Source organism: Stegostoma tigrinum, chromosome 21 (genome assembly GCF_030684315.1).
Source record: "Stegostoma tigrinum isolate sSteTig4 chromosome 21, sSteTig4.hap1, whole genome shotgun sequence".
NCBI lineage: Eukaryota > Metazoa > Chordata > Chondrichthyes > Orectolobiformes > Stegostomatidae > Stegostoma > Stegostoma tigrinum.
In genome coordinates, this window is record NC_081374.1 from 31733384 (window position 1) to 31756813 (window position 23430).

A 23430-nucleotide genomic window follows, 5' to 3' on the forward strand; every position below is an offset into this window, starting at 1 on the left:
AACAGGAAGGCTGACGCTTCTAGCCTAGACCCTTCTGAAGAAGGGTCTAAGGCCGAAATGTCAGCTTTCCTGCTCCTCTGATGCTGCTGGGCCTGCTGTGTTCATCCAGCTCTATGCCTTGTTATCTCAGATTCTCCAGCATCTGCAGTTCCCACTATCTCTGTTCACTTTCTCAGTTGTACTACTTGAGGATTACTTTTGCTAAGAAAGATCTTTCTCACTGGTATTGATGATTCCCGGAAAATTATAGGCATTAAATGTTCTGCTTGAACTTGTGGCTTCTCAGCATCCGACTTGAGATTCTCATTTATCCTCACAGTGTGTTCACAAGTTGTATTGCAGTCTGTGTTACATCAGTCAAGGATTCATCAATTAGATCAAGTAGGTGAGGTGATTCAGCTGCTCAAAATGTATTTATTTTGTCACAATTATTGCTAATTCTTTGCAGCCTGGACTCTGCAGTACAATGAGAAGTGGCAAATATTGTTGTCAACAAGTGTCACATGTTTCTACCTTGGTGAAAGTACAAAGCAAATTTCTCCTGTCAAAATAGCTAATCTCATTGGAATCAGTCTTTATGTTTGGCTTCTGCTGTGATTCTAAGAAGTCCTGTAAAATCTTCTACAAGTTATCCCTTGACATGATGTTCAGGAACTGTGATTTCCTTGGTCTGTTGTCGTCAAACAGGCTGCCCTTTAACCAGTTGTTCCACTTTTCACTTAAACTGATTTATTTCCAACCACTATTTGAAGACAATACCAGCATATACATTGTGGAATTAGGCCAGAAGTAGGCCACTTGGCCCTTCGAGTTTGCTTTGTAATTGATTTAATCATGTTTGATCTGCACATTCCTGCCAATTCTGGTGACCTTTTACCCGTTAATTATCAAAAATCTATCAACCTCAGCCTTAAAAATATTCAAGAACCTTGCTTGCAGCACCTTTTTGAAGAGAGTTGCAAAGTCTCGCCAACCCTGTGACATAAAACTTATTCTTCATCTGTGTTGCAAGTGAGCAATCTCTTATTTTTAAGAGTCACCCACTTGTATTAGATTCTGCCATAAAAAGCAACTTCTTTTATACTTTTAGCCTGTGATGCTTCCTCAGGGCAATGAAGTAACATCTTAGACTTCTGAAGTTCAGCCTATTTACACTTTCCTCTTAGGACAGGCCACCAGGGATTAATCTGGTAACCTACTCAGAAATTCTTTCAATAAGCTTATCTCTTTCCATAAATAAGGAAACTAATATTGGATACAGTGCTCCAGATGTGGTTTCACCAGTGCCCTGTACAACTGAGGCGGAGCCACCCTGAATTTGTAGTCAATTCCACTTGCAATAAGCAACAACATTTTGTTAACTTCTCTAGTAATCACTGTACATGCATGTTAATTATTTGCAATTCATGATCTAGGAAACCTAGATTAATAGGCATCTCAGAGCTCTGCAATCTCCAGCCATTTAATTAATATGTGTTCTTTTTATTATTCCTGCCAAAATGAGCAGTTTCATATTTTTCCACATTACTCTCCACTTACCTGTTATTTGCCCACACTGTAACTTGCCTGTATCCCTTTGTAGCTTCTCTGTATCTTGTTCACAACTTGCTTTCCTAATTACCTTCAGCTAATCAGCAAATTTTGAAAACATACGTCTAAGTAATTCATATAAACTATAATACCTTGAGGCCCCTGCATCAATCCCTGTGGCATATCATTCCTTTCATTTTGCAATGAGAAAATGATCCATTTGTGGCTATTCTGTCTCCTGATAGATAAACAATCTCCTATCTATGCCGACACATTACCTGTTATACTGTTAACCTTCACTTCCCATGATAATTTTTGATATTTCTGCTGAACAAATGACTTCAGGAAATTTAAGTAATGTAATTTAAGTAAATTAAGTAATGTTTGATACATAACACACGTCAGTTCTTCAAAGGAGTCTAATACGTTTTTACAATGTTTTTCTTCATTCACGGGATATAGGCATTGGTGGCTGGGCTGGCATTCATTACCCAACACTAGATGTCATAGAGATGCACAGAATGGATACAGATTCTTCGATCCAATTCATCATGCCAACTAGATATCCTAAACTTATCTAGTCTTTGAGAAGATGGTAGTGAGCTGCCTTTTTGAACTGCTATAGTCCACTTGGCGTAGTCAGATCCATAATGCTGTTAAGGCAAAACTTCCAGAGTTATGAATGAAGAATGAAGAAATGACAATATATTTCCAAATCAGGATGGCGAATGACTTAGAGGCGTACTTGTAGGTGGTGGTGTTCCCATGTATTTGCAGCCATTGTTCTTCCAGATAGTAGAGATCCTGGATTTGGAAAGTGGTGACTAAGGAGCCTCAGTGAATGTCAGCAGTGCAACTTCTAGGTAGTATACATTACCACTACCAAGGATCAGTGGTGGAGGGAGTGAATGTTTGTGGATGTGGTGCTGGATGGTATCAAGCTTCTTGAGCTTTTTTGGAGCTGCACTCATTACACTCCTGGCTTGTGCCTTACAGACATGGAAAGGCTTTGTGAAATCAGTTACTTATTGTAAGATTTCAAGCCTCTGACGTGCAGTTGTAACCATAGCATTTTTTATGACTAATCCAGTTCAGTTTCTGGTCAATGGTAATCCCTAAGATTTTGATAGTGGGCAATTCAATGATCGAAATGCTATTGAATGTTAATGAGTCATAGTTAACTTCCCTGTTGTTGAAATTGCCTGGCACTTGACTTAGCATTTACCAGATCAAAACTAGATATGGTCCACATCTTGCTTCTGGACATTATCTTCACTCACCATCTGAATTGTTTTCTCTGGAGTTGAGTCTCCTTTTGACTGTAATGGATCTGACAAAGATTCAGCAGCAATTCTAAGAAAAACTCCATCTCTTGGAATTCTGACTTTAAGGTTAAATTACCATATTTCTGGAGATTCATGAAGTTGTCTATGATATGATGGACAATATTAACATCTAATATTGCCCATACCTAATTGCCCTCAAGATAGTGGCGATGCCCTGCGTTCTTGAAATGTGCATCAATGATACTGCTCAGGAGAGTGTTCCAGGAATTTGAGATGGTGAGGAACAGAAATATATTCCCAAGTTACGATGACAGGACAGAATTAGAGACACAATGACGGAGATCTCATAGTCTCAGTAATGTTGCCCCGCTATTCTAACTTGGAAATGTGTCATTGTTCCTTTAATGTCACTAGATTAAAATCATAGAATTCTTTACTTAATAGTATTGTGGGGTACCTCGACCAAATGGATTACAGCGGTTTAAGAAGGTAGCTCATCACCAACATTTCAAGAGCACTTCGGAATAGCAACTAATTGCTGGCACAGCCACTGAAATCCATATCTACTAAATTAATCAAAAGAAACTTTGCTAATTCTTACTCATTTGAGATTCAAATCAATTAGCCTACCCAACTGCATGTTATGCCATAATGGGGGATACTTAATACACTTTTCAACGTCAATCCATTGAAACCCTTCCACCTTTGTAAGGCAGTGTTGACCTGCATGCTCCTTGCATATGATACATCCAGCCCTGTCAAAAACATACCTGAGAGCAGGCTACAAATCAAGTCTGTTGTTTCCCTTACTGTTGGAAGTTAAACTAAGTTATTAATATTGGGTATGGGGAAAAGTAATTAAAATATCTGAATACATTTAATTTAGCACTCAAATAATTTTGCTACATCATTAACATATATGGCTAAAAGGATCTGGAGATTTAGTATTAGCAAACACTCAAATGCCATGGGTTGGGAGATAATTGAATTTCCATTTGGATTGTAACAGTAACTTTATATCATAAGTGCTCATTTGATCTGAGCATTCATTATAAAACCTTGACTTCTACTAGAATCATCCTAGAAGTCAGATAGCCAAGACATGAATGTCTAAAATTCCACAGGGAATGTGACTGAAATTGAGGCATGTTTTTTATCATGTGTCGACAGGCTGACACGTAAAAATGCATTTCAAATTCAACCTTTGAACTGCTCAAATACAGATGAATATTTAATTTTCAACACCATTTCACTTTTTAAATCTAATTTTCTTGTGCATCATCACAGAGCCAGCTCGACGTTTCAAAAGGGGACTTTTAGATGTGAGTGTTCGGAAGGGACAGGCTGCTGAACTTTGTTGCGTGACAGCAAATGAAAATACACGAGGCACCTGGTTTAAGAATGGCACAAAAGTAGGTCATTTTCTTTTAACTGAAATGTTGTAAGGCTGAGTCAGTAAATTCAAAGCAATTGTTTACAATTAAAGCAAATAACAGTGGTCTTTTCAAGATACAATTCATGTGGATAAAGTTATCCAATCAACTCATAGTTTATGGTCATTGCAAAAATTACCAACATTTATTTGCCGTCCATAATTATCCTGAAGGTGGTGGTGATGTGCTTTCTTGGCCGCTGCAGACCACGCACACCAAATTGTTCACTAGTGTATCTTTTTGTCCATGAGATTTAGGTAGAATACAAAGTGTATTAGAACTAACAAATAGGACTATGGAAATAATCTCTGAAGCATTAAATTTAGAAGTTACGTTTAATTATACTGTACAAACCATATTGACAAACTTACTTCCTTGATAAGTCAGTGATTCAAAAAAACTTTGTTAAAACAATTGACAAAAAAATGTTTTTCATACTAGTGCCATGTGCTTTGGACTTAGTTTCAACGTTACAAAAGATGTTATTATTGTTTCTGGGTTAAATATACCTTTCTTGGATGACACTAGATCATACAAACCAACAAGCATTTCATACTTTTGTTAGACAGTTTGCCATGATTGATAGCTACTAAGTGGCAAATCACATATGTGTCATTACAAAGAGAGACTTGCTGTTGGGATTTATTTGCAGAATTATTTTTCCGACTTCATTCACTCCAGCCACACATCATGAATTTTTTTGCAGATTCTCCGCAGCTGATTTGCTAGTGGTTTTGGAAGTGAGCTTGCCTATATGTTTCATGTTTGTATTACTACAGATTACTCCAGGAGATGGAAAATCAGTCACTAAAGAGGGAGCAATACAAAAATTAATTATACCCAATGTCAAGGAGGAAGATTCAGGGGTGTATACATTTGAAGCTGATGGAGGGAAAACGGAAGCCTCTCTGTTTGTCAAAGGTAAATCTCAATGTTCACGAAATTAACATTAGCTTTTGGGACTCCCAAACTGACATAAATCCACAGTAACTAGTAAGACTGCAATAACTATGTTAAAGAGAGAGAAATTTGAATCTAACTTGCATCTTTAACAGAAATTATTTCATATTCCTTTCATATGAAATGGTAACACCAAAAGTGTAGAATTTTAAACTTACAGACCTTAGCTACTAGGAAAATGCTTTACAATATGCCTCATATGTCCATACATATATTCAAAACATCTAATGCAAGCATATGTCCATCTTCAGATTTACAGCCTCTACAAGTTGTGCATGAAAACTTAACATTTTGTAAAGAAAAATGAATCGCTTTTATGCTTCCACTGGAGATTAGTCAGCATTGAAGTTAATAACTGATGAAAAGTCACTGGACTTAAAACACTAGCTCTGTTTTTTTACCCACAGATACTGCCAGGCCTATTGAGTTTAGCCAGAGATTTTTGTTCTTATCACTAATGTTAGAAACACCGTCTTGAAAAGAGACCGAAAACAAACTGACAGCTATTTTGTGTTTGCTCAATTCACTGCAGCAATTATCAATTCTCCACTGAAGCTTGAAACCTGTGATTTAATGTGTTTTGATGTATTAGTGTATTTGAATCTGGTGGTTCAATGATGCCTGACTGAAGCTAAAGTATAGCATTCCCAATTAACCATTTTTTTCAGGGATGGGATTATTGATAGAATATTATTTGTACACAACCTCTTACAGTATTCCATTCAATTAATCTTCCAAATATAAATATGCTCCATTTTTAATTATCTATTAATTATTTCAGATTCGATCTTGGAGATAGGATGGTAATTAAAATGTAAGAAGAATTATATGGTTAAATGCTGGCATTTAGTTTGATGAATCAGAATCAAAGAAGTCTAAAAAAAGTAGCCCCTTCAGCCTATCAAATCAGCAACAGTCAAAAATAAGCACCTAACTATACTAATACTATTTTTCAGTACTTGGCCCATAGCCTTGTATTCTTGGCATTGCAAGTGTTCATCTAAATAATTCTTTAACACTGTAAGATTGAAATAATCTGATTCTGTGTTATATACTCTATGAAACAGACAGCTGCTCAATTTAAGCACGAACATATTGAAACATAACATTTGCCCTACAAAGCTGATTAGATACAACACATGTGTAAATTCCAGAAAGAGCTTCTATATATCTAAAACATTAATATGCCTGGTAGGACACATCAAATAAATTATGAAACAAATAATTTAAATAAATTGGGTACTGATCCTATATACTGCTGTTGTGAGTTCTGCTGAATCGACCGCTCCAAACAGCATCATTAACTTTATTCATGTTGCTGTAAATTAGCAGTGTACCCTTGATTTTCTTCTTATAATGATGCATAATAAATGTTCGCAATAGGAACCAAGCAGAGGAACAAGCAAAATTCTGCACAAGCTGAAACATTTCAGTATAATTGAAATTTTATTTAAATTAGTTGATTCTAAATTGTTTCTAACTGTTTTATTTAAACATCAGATCCTCCAGAGTTTGATCAGGATGTGCTTGATCAGTTGGGAAAGAAAGACACAATTATTAAGGCTGGTCAAACTGCAACAGTGAAGGTGCCATTCTCAGGAAAGCCACCAATGAAGGTGTCTTGGTACAAGGATGGAGAAGAACTTTTTGAAGACAACAGAATCAGCATTGACAACAGTAAAACTTTTACACGATTATCAATCTCCAAATGTAATAGAAAGGACAGTGGAAAGATGACAGTTAAATTGAAGAATGAAAGCGGCTCAACAAGTGCAAACATTAACCTGGCTGTCATTGGTAATATATTAATTTGTTTTCTTTTAAATATTATTGTTACATTTTTGCGCAATTTATATTTGAGGTATATTCAATATTATGATTGGCTGCATTATAGTTATGATCATGTAAACACTTCACTTAGATTATATGTAAATTCTCATGATCATGATGTGAATGCTGATGTATTCTCACAAGATTACTCTGACTAGTGCTCTCAAGGTGATTGACTAGTAGAAGGAAAGAAGCGATAAATCAGGGAAAACTTCTCATATGATCATTTCCATCCAAGAGAGAGAGACACGTACCTCTATTCAACATGGCTGAATAGAAACTTAATGGAGTAGTGTGTTAAACCTGTGTCCATTGTTCCACGTACCCGTGTCTCAATTTATTTAAATGAGTTTATGTAATCTTGTCTAGAGAAATGATGTCCTGCAGAGATGAGAGATGTGTTGAACAATTATTAAAGGATGGACCTGTGGGACCAAAATTCTACAGCCAGCCAGAAACTTCCAGCCAAATCTTCCCAGAGTACTCAGGTCTAAGGAGGTGCAAAACACCTTATATTGGAAGCTTCCTTACTCTCACAAGGATCAAATTAATTCTGTTACTCTGAGTGACGAATGACATATAGGCCTTCTCAATAGTCTACTTGCTAACCTCAGGGGTTACAAACCAACGATGTTACCTAAGCTTCAAAAACATTGGTGAATTAATTTTTACAGTCAATTATCCCCCCCCACCCACCTTTTTCAAGGGGATCATTTGAGTTTATTTTTCATGTCTTTTACACAAAAGGAGGGGGAAGCCCCTGATATCTTTGCTAGGCCTGGCAGCAGACACCAGATCTCCCAGGATATTCCAGCATATACACCACAGTAAACCGGTTGATGTGGTGTATATGGATTTCAGCAAGGCGTTCGATAAGGTTCCCCACAGTAGGCTATTGTACAAAATGCGGAGGAATGGAATTGTGGGAGATATAGCAGTTTGGATCGGAAATTGGCTTGCTGAAAGAAGACAGAGGGTGGTAGTTGATGGGAAATGTTTATCCTGGAGACCAGTTACTAGTGGTGTACCGCAAGGGTCAGTGTTGGGTCCACTGCTGTTTGTCATTTTTATAAATGACCTGGATGAGGGTGTAGAAGGATGGGTTAGTAAATTTGCAGATGACACTAAGGTCGGTGGAGTTGTGGATAGTGACGAAGGATGCTGTAGGTTGCAGAGAGACATAGATAAGCTGCAGAGCTGGGCTGAGAGGTGGCAAATGGAGTTTAATGCAGACAAGTGTGAGGTGATACACTTTGGTAGGAGTAACCGGAAGGCAAAGTACTGGGCTAATGGTAAGATTCTGAGTAGTGTAGATGAGCAGAGAGATCTCAGTGTCCATGTACACAGATCCTTGAAAGTTGCCACCCAGGTTGACAGGGCTGTTAAGAAGACATACAGTGTTTTAACTTTTATTAGTAGAGGGATCGAGTTCTGGAATCAAGACGTTATGCTGCAGCTGTACAAAACTCTGGTGCGGCCGCACTTGGAGTATTGTGTGCAGTTCTGGCCACCGCATTATAAGAAGGATGTGGAAGCTTTGGAAAGGGTGCAGAGGAGATTTACTAGGATGTTGCCTGGTCTGGAGGAAGGTCTTACAAGGAAAGGCTGAGGGACTTGAGGCTGTTTTCATTCGAGAGAAGAAGGTTGAGAGGTGACTTAATTGAAACATATAAAATAATCAGAGGGTTAGATAGGGTGGATAGGGAGAGCCTTTTTCCTAGGATGGTGACAGCGAGCATGAAGGGGCATAGCTTTAAATTGAAGGCTGAAAGATATAGGACAGATGTCAGAGGTGGTTTCTTTACTCAGAGAGTAGTAAGGGAATGGAACGCTTTGCCTGCAATGGTAGTAGATTCGTCAACTTTAGGTACATTTAAGTCGTCATTGGATAAGCATATGGACGTACATGGAATACTGTAGGTTAGCTGGGCTTCAGATCGGTATGACAGGTCGGCACAACATCGAGGGCCGAAGGGCCTATACTGTGCTGTAATGTTGTATGTTCAAATGGATACTCGAGATGCATCGAGAGCAAAGAAAAGTGGTCATCAACTCATTCTAACAATTGACTTTCCTCTAAGCATCCCAAGAGTCCGTGCTAGAAGGCACCAGTTGCCCACGGCTCAAGTACAAATGCTATTATTAGGACCATGGCCATCGTCTGATTTTATCTTTTATCCTTTGGGTATTGTACCAATGAGAATTTCAGATAAACATTATTAAAATGTTCCATAGTTCAATATTTCAGCATTGCAATGTTTTATGACATACTTGTTTCAAGAAACATGCACAAATTTTTAAGCATGTTGACAACACCTGAACCCTGCATGATATTGATTGCTATGACAGAAATAGTAATATTTAGTTTGATTTGAAATAGTTCACTGATGGTTTTATTGCTGCCTTGTTTCAGATAAACCACAGGCACCTCAGGGACCTCTATTAATTCTAGCAAGTTTGGAAAACTGTATTTCCTTTAAGTGGAAGCCTCCTAAGGATGATGGTGGTAAACCTATACAGCATTATGTAATTGAAAAGCAACAGGTAGGTAGAAATACATCGACAAAAATTGGTGAAGTGGATGAACCAACAACAACATTCTCATTTGACAAAGCGGAGCCAGGAAAGAAATACAAATTCAAAATTTGGGCCGTGAATTCAGAAGGCATAAGTGGAGCATTGCTATCAGAAGCAGTCACTGCTGGTAGAAAAGGTAGGTTCTTGTATTTCTGGTCCGTTCTATTGTTACAAAGGCACATAAAGCAGTATGTAAAAACATTTTGTGCAAAATTGTGACCAAATTTAATGCTTTTTATAAATATTCATTATTCCAGATGTTCCTGGATCTCCAGCAAAACCAAATATCTTGAGTTCAAGCAACAAATCCATTACAGTGTCATGGACTCCACCACATAACACCGGTAGTTCCAGAATAATTGGATATATCATAGAAAAGCGCAGGAAAGGTAGCAACATCTGGAGTGCTGTCACTGACACTCCAGTTACAGGTGATTACAAGGGTTGAATTTTTGACTCTAGAGGAAATAACCGTGAATACTTGGAAATGAGTGTACTTGGTGCTCTGGTCCCCATTTTTGGTTGTACTGGTATGAGGCCTTTGCAAGTTTTATCGGGTTTCCTTCTGGGAAGTGAGATCACAAATGTCAGGGTAAGAAAAGGACCCTTGAGTCCTCAGTCACATCGGCTCAGCAATTTTACTGCATGTAGCTTTCCAACTGGTTATCTGTGGATCTACCTTACAGAAGGTAGGCTCCTAGTAGTACCAGCACAAAACTGACAGCTCTGAGGCCTCAGCAGTGCTACTCGGAAAGTTGGTCACTGACGAGATACGCAGGGGGGCTTTGACCTAAAACAGGAAATTAAAAATAAATGTAAAAATTCAGAGGACCCAAGGTCAGAAGGGAAATCCCTCTGGTAAGGTTGGTGACTCTTCTTTGTTCTATTAAATCATACTCTCCTGGGTAAAGGCTGCCCCACACAGCCAATGGTACGACAAAGTTATTACTGTCAATTGCTGGCTGCCTAGAATGGAAAATATCTCCACATTTGGTTTGAGCAGTAGTAAAGCATTGTGACAGCAAGACTTCATCAAGATGCCAATTTGGACCAGCCCCCATCATTTTACTTTTCCCAACAGTCCACCTCTACCTCCTGGGTTTTGCTAAAATCCTGGGTCAGCACTTGGCCATTTTGATCTGACAATTAAAAACTGTGTTAACTAGCATGCTGAATTTCTTGTAACTTTTTAAAGAATCAACGAATATTTGATAGCTAATAGTAAAACATTTAATGACAGAAAATGGAATTAACACTCAAAAAAGATCGAAGGAAAAGCTTTAATCATGCTGTATGTTTTATACAACATAGTTGATCTGTTAAGATTGCTGTACTCGCTCCTAACACCTCAAATGTATCAGAAGGAGGGAAGTTGTTGTCTCAAGCTAAGCTGCTATTCAGATCATTATAAATTACTGAAAACTAATATCACTTCATCTAAAAAGCCTTTGTGAAGAGAAAAATGCTCACATTGTCAAGTATTATTTTGCTAGAAGAAAATTAGCAACTAGAGTTTAAGACTGACAACAATTAGTATCCTGATTTTGGCTTTTGGCATGCATTTAATTGAATTTGGATAGTTAAAATGTTTGCCATTGTAGCAAGATCTTGAATTCATATACAAACTTCAATTAAATGCATCATGTTGAGGTACACAATGTGTGTAATCATGCCTGTGTTTAAAGAATATTTTTGAAATGCTGCAATTGTAAAGCTTAATAAAAATTGTACAGACAATGTAACCAATGGACATATTCCATGTGTCGATGCTAGCATAAAACAATTGAATGAAATCTTGAAATTGTGAAAGATTACAGATTAAGAGCCAAATATAACTGTAATGGTACATGCAGTTCATTAATTAAGTTTGACACAAACAAAACATGTGGAAGCAAGCATTTTCTGAAGAAGGGTCCCAACACGAAACATCAACTTTCCTGCTCCTCTAATGCTGCCTGGCCTGCTGTGTTCCTTCAGCTCCACACTGTGTTATCTCTGACTCCAGCATCAGCAGTTCTTACTATCTCTGAGAATATTTAAGTAGTTGTTATTACATCTAAAATGAATGAACACATTTTACGCAGGTAAGAAGTGGACGATAACTGATGTCGTTGAAGGGTTCGAGTATGAATTTCGAGTGACTGCAGTGAACTCCTCTGGTCCGGGAGACCCCAGCTGTGAGAGTGAAGCAGCATTTGCTCGTGAGCCTATGAGTATGTATTCTTGGACAATTTCAAGAATAAGGATAGTAGCTCCTCATAATGACATGGAGTAACAACAAAAGTAAATTTGTATGATGCCTCATAGTTATTATGCAAGTACACTTTTAAGATAATTAACTGATCTTATTTGGGGATCTAGCCTGACTTTTGGAGCCAGAGTTCCTACACATGAATGCCCATTGTTTTTGGAGCCACATTCTCTATGATATCAGAAAAAGCCAGGCACCTTTTGGGTAGGTGCGACAAATAAAATCTTTTTCAGTAGTTGTTGCTTTGGTGCCATTTTGCAGACTGTAGTGATAGTGTGGCTGCTCCTAAAGCATCTAATTGTTGCTGGTCTTTGCTGCAGCATCTTCTGATAATTTGGTGAGTAGATTCTTGGTCTTGTTGTCTGTATGATTTGAATTGGAGTCTGTTAGTCCTGAAATGAATTCTTACCTTGAGCTGGTCTTCAAGTATTTTCCAGATTTTTTTATAATTTTGCTGATCATCACACAGAAAGCCTGAACGTATTCAGTGTGTGAAGCTTTTCCTTGCATATGCAAGATTTTTAGAACACCCTTCTCAGGATCATCAATCACTTGATCTGTAGCGATAAGCCTATATATGTTGTTCGAACCATTGGAATCCAGTAAGGGTGTCAATAGGTACTGGATGCTTAGGCTATCCAGGATTTCCATGGATAAAGATTACGTTCTACCACCTGAAGCTGTGTAAGCATTTAGGTGGGTATTCTGTAGCCTTGGCCCCTCTAAAGCTATTGCTCCATTGCCTTTGTTCATTTAAAACTGCTGATTTAAGACATGTGAGCTTATAGTACTAGGTTTCTGCTTTGAGGTTGTGTCTACAGTAAATAGAGGATGATGCCATTTCACAGGCTATTTTTTTGTTTTTGCACTGATTTGAAAAAAGAAAACTATGGGACAAACTTACCTCTGAACACAGGAAAGGCTTTTGGGTATGCACTCTTGAAAATTAATTGTATCTTGAAAGAATTTGTTTTGTAATCTAAAGGGAATTAGTTACTTCCTCCCGATGATCAATACTCTAGTTACAGATCCTTCTGGCTGTCTCAGCTCAGAGAAACTGATGCCTCTGATTGCCTGAATTTTCTTCAATGAGTTTTAGGATCTTTTCCACCAAGACATTGGAGCTTATTTTGTATAGATGGCCACCACTGCTAACCAGGATGTGATATTTGCTTCTACCAAGGTATTCTTAATGCTTACATTAAGAAAGTAAGCTTGAATTTTACAGCATTCAAAAATATGACAAATGTTTATTACAGAAAATCAATTAACTGTAATCCAAAATTACATTATGATAGAACAGCATTGACCACCATGTTCGACTTGCCTGTCATGCATCATGTAGTCACGGGATGAGAGGGGATTTGAGAAACTTGTACAGGCAGGTATAATATTGTAATATCACGAAGATGGCTTTTAAAGGAACATAGACATACAGAATGTGACATATAACACAAAAATGACTTTGAAATTTATGCATTTATACCTTTTCTTATGAGTTGTTTGCATTATGGATGAAACCATGGGCTGCTTATTTCCATGGTAGCACAACTCTGCTATCAGGGCTAAATGGAGTACCCAAAGCCACAGTTGCCAACAGTGACATAATCTACCAGGGAGTGGCCTCTCAATTGGCTGTCTTCATCCTCACCATCTTATTGAAGGAGGATGCAACAGATTCATAGAACATTACAGCACAGTACAGGCCCTTTGGCCCTCGATGTTGTGCCGACCTGTCATACCGATCTCAAGCCCATCTAACCTACACTATTCCATGTACGTCCATATGCTTGTCCAATGATAACTTAAATGTACTTAAAGTTGACAAATCTACTACCATTGCAGGCAAAGCATTCCATTCCACTACTACTCTCTGAGTAAAGAAACTACCTCTGACATCTGTCCTATATCTTTCCCCCCTCAACTTAAAGCTATCCCCCCTCGTGCTCGCTGTCACCATCCTAGGAAAAAGGTTCTCCCTATCCACCCTATCTAACACTCTGATTATTTTATATGTCTCAATTATGTCTCAACCTTCTTCTCTCTACTGGAAAAAGCCTCAAGTCCCTCAGCCTTTCCTCATAAGACCTTCCCTCCATACCAGGCAACATCCGAGTAAATCTCCTCTGCACCTTTTCCAAAGCTTCCACATCCTTCTTATAATGCGGTGACCAGAACTGCACAAAATACTCTAAGTGCGGCCGCACCAGAGTTTTGTACAGCTGCAGCATAAGCTCTTCGTTCCGGAACTCGATCCCTCTATTAATAAAAGCTAAAACACTGTATGCCTTCTTAACAGCCCTGTCAACCTGGGTGGCAACTTTCAAGGATCTGTGTACATGGACACCGAGATCTCTCTGCTCATCCACACTACTAAGAATCTTACCATTAGCCCAGTACTTTGCCTTCCAGTTACTCCTACCAAAGTGCATCACCTCACACTTGTCCGCATTAAACTCCATTTGCCACCTCTCAGCCCAGCTCCGCAGCTTATCTATGTCTCTCTGCAACCTACAGCATCCTTCGTCACTATCCACAACTCCACCGACCTTAGTATCGTCTGCAAAATTACTAACCCATCCTTCTACGCCCTCATCCAGGTCATTTATAAAAATGACAAATTCAATCTAAGGGCTGGCAGCTCTTCGAAGGAAGCCTACCAGGAGAGGTGAATACTGCTCAGGCAGGTCAAGGATTGTGCAGGCACGTCAACATGGAGGTACTAGTACTGCACATCATAATGCAGCTGCAGTGGAAACACTGCCAAAGCATGTAGGGAGATCAGGATAGATTGAAAGAGTGGGTGCATTAGACCACAAGAAGCAGAAACAGGAGTGAGTCATTTGGGTCCTTGAGCCTGCTCCACAAATCAATAGGATCATGGCTGATCTGATATTCCTCGCGATCACTTTCCTGTCTTATCCCCATAACCCTTTATTACCCGACTGAAAAAGAATCTGTCTATGTCAGCTATAAGTATGCACAAGGACTCTGCCCCCACAGTTGTCTGCAACAAGGAATTTCAAAGGCACTCAATGCTCTAGGAGAAGAAATTTCTCCTCATCTCAGTCTTGAACTGGTAGTTCTTAATTCTTAAATTACTCCTTCTGGCCCTAGAATCTCCCATGAGGGGTAACATCCTTTCAGTTTTTACCCTGTCAATCCCTTTAAGAATCCTGTATATCTCAATGAGATCACCTCTCATTTTTCTAAATTCCAATGAGTAGGGTCCCAACCAGTTTAACCTGAACTCAGAAGACAATGTTTCCATACTAGGGATCATCCTTGTGAACCTTCTCTGAACTGCCTCCAGCAACACAATATCCTTCCTTAAATTAGAAGACCAAAACTGCTCACAATATTCCAGATGTGGTCTCACCAATATTTTGTACGGTTGCAGTGAGATTTGCCTGCTCTTTTACTCCAAATACTCCGAAATATAGCTGTGATTGTAAGGCTTTGCATCCGAGAGATCATTAGGGCATAGAACTATCAGCAAAGATTGATCCACCTAAAATGAACTGGTGGGCCTCCATACAAGGAGGTTGGCTCCTCAAAGCTGAGAAAGTTAACAGAATGCAACAAAGTTGTCTATATTTGCGTTCTTTGCATTTCCATGGACCTGGAAGCTGATTCTATTCTCAGACAATTGCTGAATTTCCTAATGGCAGGAAAACATCATGTACCTATCATTACTTAGTGCCCATTATTTTTCATCCTCATCCACAGCACTTTATCCTCAACCCAACCACTTCCATCCTGAGCTCTATGGAGCCAAAGAGGCCCAGCCCCTTCTTTCATTTCACATAGGTATGCAAGTCTGACTTCCAAGCAATGGGTGTTTTCTATTGATAAAATTAATAACTGTCTGAAGGAGGATGATCTTGGGGTATTATCACTAAATTGTTACTCCAAAGACCCAGGTAATACTGTGAGAGCCTTGATTCAAATCCCACTATGGCAGATGGAGGAACTTGAATTCAATAAAACAATCTGGATTTAAAAACCTAATGATGACCATGAATCCATTGTCAGTAGTTGAAAACGTCCATCTAGTTGACTAATGTCCTCCAAGGAGGGAAACTGCCATCCTTACCTGGTCTGGTGTACATGTGACTCCAGCCCCATACCAATTTGGTTGACTCTTAACTGCCCTCTGGGCAATGAATGCTAGCCTCAGAGACATCCTCATCCCAAGAATGAATAAAACAAAAACTTCACCTTGTCATTATTATATGGTATGATGGATAGGGTATTCATTGCATCTTGTAAAATCCTGCACAGTTTCATAGAAACCAGTTTTGTGGTTTTGTTATACAGAACGAATAGTTACAGTTACCTCTTTTTTTGGTAAGATTTCCATTACCTTCTCTCCAATTACTTGCTGTCTTGTGTCCTCTCAGCTTAATGGAGTGGTCAATGATGGGTGACTACTTCCACCCTTCAGCCAAAATTATATTCTCAGCAACAATAAATATATGAGAGAATCATCAATCATAGGAGTACAGAAACTTGCAGCAGGGAAGGTGGTCACTCTGACATCATGTTCGTGCCAGTTAACATTTACCTATCCAATCTAATCTCACTTCCTAGTTCTTGGTTTGTAGCTTTGTAGGTAATGGTGCTTCATTGCAAAGTGCATATCCACAAGCTTTTTTAAATGTTGTGAAGGTTGTGTTTGCACAAACATTTCAGGCACTGAGGTTCAGATTTTCACCATCCTTTGGGTGAAAAAGATATTCCTTTGAATCTTACCTAAAACTTCAGTCTTTTAACCAATCACTATGCCACCTGGTTATGTGCCCCTTAAACTCTTCAATTGCATTCATCCTTAGCCTCCTCTTTTCCAAAGAAAATGATACTAGCCTATCCAAACTTCCATCTGAAATTAAACCTGTCAGTTTGAGTGTCACTACTGTCAAGATCCTCACTGTGATTCTCTCCTCTGTATTTATCTCTGCATTTGTAATCTGACTGATAATGCTGTGCCTCCATACTGTACCTCAAGAAAGTAGTCAGGTCGACAGCAGAGAATCCGTGTTTTTAGAACCAAATTTCCAACATTGCCTCGAGGGCTTGGATTATTCTAGCTTGGTTTATATAAATATGTCTGTTGGATAAAAAAAACTTTGTAGTTCCAGTTATTAAAATGCCTCAATAATTAAAGGATAAGAAATTTATAAATACAGCATGTGCAACCCTTTAAGAACTATAAAATAATTTTCAGAAACACCAAGGAAATAGACACCTGATACATTTGAAATATTTACTAACTGCAGTAATTGTTTTAAAGCCAATCTGAAACCAAAGTAGGGACGTGTCTTGATCATTTCACTCTACCTTCTACTTGCAGAGGTACCTGGAACTGTGAGAGACCTCAGAGTAACAGACTCCACCTATTCAACCATATCTCTATCATGGAATCCACCAATTTACAAGGGCAGTGATGTTCCTAAAGGTTACATTGTTGAAATGAAATCCTCTGACTCTACTACTTGGACGAGATGCAACTCAGCTGCTGTGGGACTGAATTCATATACTGTGAAAGGCTTAAACAAAATGGGAATGTATTTTCTACGTGTAAGAGCTGTTAATGATGGTGGAATGGGGGAACCCATAGAATTAGACAGTTATGTTCTTGCCATGCCTCCTCCAGGTAATTGGATTTACAATTTTATCGTTATATGTTTATACAAATGGTTTGGTGACCCGGGCTATCAAAATCTATTTTCTTGATCTTCCATTTGACCTGGTAAAAATGTGACGTGGGATGTGCCCACTGCTATGTCGATAGATTGCATACAAATTTATTTAAATTTAATGTGTGCTGATTGAACATGAACCGGTGAGCTGTTAATCTGTAGCATTAAATGTTTAAGGGTCGGGGAAGGAGAGATTAGCTTGGGCTTGGATTGTGCGCTGTGCAGTCACTCTCTGATCACTTTCTTGCCCAGATGAACATGAGTAACAAGCAACTTTTAGTCCAATTAAGAATAAAATGTTTTTGACGGCTTGAAGTTTGCCCATACTTCCATTCTTTCCCTATGGCTTGATTAGAGTCTGACTTGCACCACATCTTTTCTACCTTGAGTTTAAATATTGTAAGCCTACCAAAACCCTTTACAGCTTCCTTTTGTTTATCTGCACATTTCCTTTCAGTACTTCTAACAGCTCTTTCCATCTGCCCATTATGCTTTCTGTATTCTGTCTGATTATCCATTCTATCTCAGCCTTGGTTTAATACATGCGTCTGATGTTAATGTTACTTACATTTACCTTCTCAGTTTATCTATGGAATGTTATTTCCCAATGCACCTCCTTTTCTGCCTTACAGGCAATTATTCATTGAGCGTAATCTGTTTTATTTCAACCACAAGTCCAATGACTTTTGTGTTAACATTTCTGCCTGGTTAATGCACATCAGTATCCTTCCTGATTCACTGAAAATTCATTTCATTTTTGGTCTTGCATGTTTCCCAATGACTCTTAACTGTCCCTTCTATTTTTACATTGAGCTTAATTATGTGTGGTCACTGTGTCCCAATTTTTTTTAGTTCTATTCTCACTTCAGATGCTCGTCCTGTTTCATTTCCCTGAATCAACTTAAATGGTACTTTCTCATTGTCTTTCATATTCTTAGAAATGTCAGCCAGTAAAATAAGTGTAAAAACTGAATACTGTAAAGCTGAAATAAAAACAGAACTTGTCCAGGAAAGGTCACTCGACCCAAAAACATAATTCTGATTTGTCTCCACAGATGTTGCCAGACCTGCTGAATAAAATCAGCATGCTCATTGCAAATACATAGCCAAATGTGACTATTTTTATGCATAGTATTGTTCCACACACAGCAGTACAAAAAATAATCAGCTAATTTGATGCAGTGATTGGGCTGAAGGATAATTGATGGTCAGGATAGTAGGTGTGAATTGGATTTTGTTTTGATTTTTGACCTTTTCATATAATTTACTAATATTCACCTTTTGAATTAAAGCTAACAGCAGTCACATATAATTCATTCTTGAATGCCTATTACTTCAGAGATGTGCTAATGACATTTTTAAAATTCTATATATTGATATTTATCTGTTTCCCTCAAATTAATATTTATATTCCTTTCTTATATTTCAGTGTGTCCTAAGTTTAAAATGAATGGATCTGTAAAAAATTTCATGATCATCAAGGAAGGAAATTCATTACGAGTCCAAATGCCATTTGAAGTGAGGAACTCCACAAAATATTTTATGTATTATTACATTTGAAATATTTACAGATATAAAACTGGGGTTTTTCTATGTACATTTTTAGGCATCACCTCCTCCTGAAGTGATTTGGCTGAAAGATGGTTTTCCAGTTTCAGAACAAGCCACAATAACCAGTACCAGTGGCAGCACTCAACTTTTTATTCCAGTCTCACAGAGATCTCACTCTGGAATTTATTCTGTAACATTGAAGAATCTTCTTGGCCAAGAATCATTCAGTTTTGAGATTAGAGTTACAGGTGATTATGGGCACTTTGAATATCAATTTACAGTTAAACATTGGAAGTACATGTTTTTATATAAGGGAAATAAAATAACTTTGCAAGTTTAGAGCAGCTTTCACAATCTTTGGATGTACCAACATATTTCACAACTGAGTACAATATAATAAAATGTGATAACGAACTAACACACTGCAAAATCTTAGAAACATCAATGGATAAAGACATTATCAGGTCAGGGCTGAATCACTTTTTTTTTGTCCCACTGTCCATGTCAAAGTACTTCAAAGTAGACACATATAACAGCTAATTTATATGCATGGTTTCACAAACAACAATTGAATGAGTGATCAGATAATCTCTTTATATGCCAAATAAATTTGTGTTTTAACTATTTGACTTACATTCTGATACATAATGAATTGAACGTAAACCTTGCAGAGCCTTTCAACAAGGTAGTTTCCTTTTTCTAAGATATAGATTTGCTGCAAGGCAAGAAGATTTGCTGTACAAAATGAAACCCTGCGACTATATATTGACAGCAAGTTACCCCAACAATCTCTTCTTTTCTTCCTCCTTTGGCATATTCCTTAAGAACATTTTGTTTCAAATTCGAATTAATCTTAAGGAGAAAATGAGCCGAAGTTTCTGATGCACGTAATAGAATGTGCTGGCCTTTGGCAGAATTTTTAAAAATTGGCAACATCTACCAGCTAGAAAGACAAGGTCACCTGATGTGCCCACACTAATATCTGTAAGTTCCCTCTGATACACACACCATCCTGATTTGAAAATATGCTGCTATTCTTTCTCTGGACTGGATTATAATCATATATTGCTATAATTTCACTGTTACTGAGTTAAATCATGGAACTCCCTTTCTAATAGCACTGCTGAAGTATACAAACCATATGTACTTCAGTGGCTCAGGTAAATTCACCACCAACTTCTCGAGGATAATGAGGAATAAGCAATAAATGCTGCCCTAGCCAGCAGTGCACAAATACCCATGAATTAATACATTTTTAAAAAAATAAAAGTAATGTGAAGCAGGTTTGTGTCAAAGTTATAATGAAGAATAATATTTATTGTTCTAATTTGAAATAAAATTGTATGGGCAAATTACATAGAAACTATAATACTGTGATTGTGGGCTTGTTAACTTGCCTTTCTTGTGCTAGTGAACATTGAGGATTACAGTTAAAGTAAATATGACTAATTTATAGTTTACGTTACAGAATGTTATTGGATATGATGATTTTGAAAATTAGAACTTTATTGTACAATTGATTGAAACTCTTTTTTTCCTTTCTGTCAAATTCTGGCATGTTATTTTGCAGCTGTTCCCAAACTTCCAGGTCCAGTAACATTGACTGAAAATGTTCCTAACACAGTGACAGTTTCTTGGGAACCATCCAGTGATGAACCTCTTGATGATCATTTGCATTATGTTGTTATGCAAAGAGATTCACACAGACTGAAGTGGTACACAGTGAGAGATAACATCTTCAACAATAAATTCACAGTCATAAATATTGTTCCAGGCTGCAAATACTACTTCAGAGTTCTAGCGAAAAGTGACATGGGCTGCAGTGAACCTTCAGAAACACGAGAACCATGGTGCATTTCAAGGCAAAGAGGTAAGCAAATGTTGCAGTCATTCTTAACTACAGGATCAGAAATTGCTGAAGTTAATGTTTCAGTCCAGCGGCCTTTCACCTGCTGAGTTTCTTCAGCAATTTCTGTTTTTGTTTCAGATGTTCAGCTTCTGCAGTTCTTTGTTTTACTGAACTATAGTCTTATAAGACACTTGTAAATATTAATCCACCTTTAAATTTATGATCCTCAAACCATCATACTCATGTCCTAACCAAATTCCAAATTTTATCCTACAGTAATAGATCCTATATTGGTGGAGAAGATCAGTGTCAAATTATTCTGTGCTCACTTCAGAGTTTACCCTAGTTTACCAAGCCAACTACAGAAGCTGGAAATAGCTTTGTCTGTTCTGTGCAATGTCTGAAAGATGTTGTAAAAACACTTTATGACTTCTTTCCTCCACCTCCACACTTCTGCTTCCTTCACTGTTTCTTCCTGCTTCCTTTGCCACTTCTCCATGATCTACGCCTTACATTCTTTTCACATCTGGAAGAAAGCAGCAAAGAGAGCAGGAAACTGCAGAGGAGGGGGTGGGGGGGCAGCAGCACCAAAGGGACCAGAGGGAAGTGTCAACAGTAATGGAGGGGAATGCTGAGGAGTTGGGAGTATAAAAGAAGGGTATGCAGACGAGTGGAGCAATGGATGAAAGAAGCAGGAGTGCAGGAGATGCAGGGAGCAGGCAAGGTTGCTGCTGACTTACACTGGAATGTCATTGTGCATGGCTATAATTGTTTGCCATCAGGACAGTAACTGGCAAACAAGGATGCAGGTGCATTTCTGAATATATCCATGCTTAATGAATGCATGTGAAGACCATATGTTAAACTACTAATGACATTGTAGGGTTTGAGATCCTGTAATGAATATTTATTTTGATAACTATTATTCTATTTTGTTTTGCAGATCCATTTGCTTTAAAATTTCCAATCTACAAAGCTCGAAGCAATATAACAGCGCCTGAATTCTTTGTGAGGTTAAAGACTCACATTGCACCAAGTGGATCTGACATTAATATGAGCTGTGCCGTTAAAGGATTCCCTCCACCTAAAGTGACCTGGTTCAAAGATAATATAAATATCATGGATGATGCAAACTTCTGGTCTACAAATATCTATGGGGTTTGTTCCCTTTGCATTTTTGCTGCAAGCCCAAAGCAAACTGGAGAATACATGGCCATTGCAGAAAATTCAGTTGGAAGAGCCATCACCAAAACTAGATTATTGGTTACAGGTAATTAGAGACATGTGGGAATTCTTCGTCCTTATGTAACAGTCTTGCAAGTGTTGAAGATAAGATGCTTATCTCATGAGTAATTAGATCCAAGTGTATTTTGGCTAATGATTGATTGCAGAGATGCTGATAAAATTCATCAGTTTGAAGGAAATCTATGACAAGATGGTTGGGGAGAGGAGTGACATACTACATTAAGAGAAATCAAAGAGTTAATGTAAATATGCATATAAGATAGTTTGCCATACCAGTCATTCAAGATCACATGTTGACCAGATTCTATGTTGAAGTCTCCCTTAAATTCTTGTCCTGTATATAGTTAGAAGACGATGTTCAATAACAGGTAATGTTTACTGAGATAACAAGGTGTAGAGCTGGATGAACACAGCAGGCCAAGCAGTATCAGAGGAGCAGGAAAGCTGACATTTTGGGCCTAGACCCTTCTTCAAAAAATTTAACGTTTACTGACAGCTGGGCCTCCTACAGTCTCTATTCATTCCAATCATGGATATTACTAAATGATAGTCGCACTTGGTACTAATACACTTTATTTGAATCTACATTCCAGTTGAAAGATTACTTGTGAAAATAGTTTGAAGATAACTTCAATTATGTTAATACATTTCTGTAGGTGTGACTCACAAATAGTCTGATGATCCAAGTATGCTTCATGTTTTCTCAGTTACCACAGAATCCTGCTTATGATAACTTTTGTTCTTCACTGTAATAGAGCAATGTATCCAAGATCACTTTCGGATAATAATATTGCATGCCAATGCTGAAAGATATTGAATGCAAGAATATATTAATGATATTATTTACCTGCTGCATTTTACTTTTAAAATGGAAATTGGTTTGTTTGCTGTTGCCTCCCAAATCCTTGAAGTTCCTGTCATTCATTTTATTGATTCGGTCACGGGGTATGAGCATTGCTGGCTAGGCAGCATTTGTTGTCCATCCCTAATTGCCTAATGACAATTAGGAGTCAACAACATTGCTGTGGATCAGGAGTCATGTGCAGCCCGAATCAGATATGGATATCAGTTTCCTTCCCTAAAGGACATTAGTGAACTAGATAAGGTTTTCCTGACAATCAACAATAGTTACCTGGCTGTCCTTAGGCTCTTAATTCCAGATTTTTATTGAATTCACATCATCATGTTAGCTAAACATTGTATTTTTCTTAATACA

The 23430-nt window shown here is 38.0% G+C and overlaps 1 protein-coding gene across 1 annotated transcript in view; it reads left to right on the forward strand.

Annotated features, from left to right (window-relative positions):
* LOC125462688 (immunoglobulin-like and fibronectin type III domain-containing protein 1) overlaps positions 1-23430 on the forward strand; it is a 62154-nt gene that overhangs the window by 37795 nt on the left and 929 nt on the right. Inside the window, exons 14-24 of the mRNA XM_059653265.1 lie at positions 4104-4228; positions 5029-5170; positions 6710-7006; positions 9453-9752; positions 9874-10047; positions 11701-11829; positions 17221-17523; positions 18999-19087; positions 19176-19368; positions 20691-20990; positions 21913-22239. Of these exons, the coding sequence (XP_059509248.1) occupies positions 4104-4228; positions 5029-5170; positions 6710-7006; positions 9453-9752; positions 9874-10047; positions 11701-11829; positions 17221-17523; positions 18999-19087; positions 19176-19368; positions 20691-20990; positions 21913-22239 (2379 nt within the window). The remainder of the gene's footprint in view (positions 1-4103; positions 4229-5028; positions 5171-6709; positions 7007-9452; positions 9753-9873; positions 10048-11700; positions 11830-17220; positions 17524-18998; positions 19088-19175; positions 19369-20690; positions 20991-21912; positions 22240-23430) is intronic.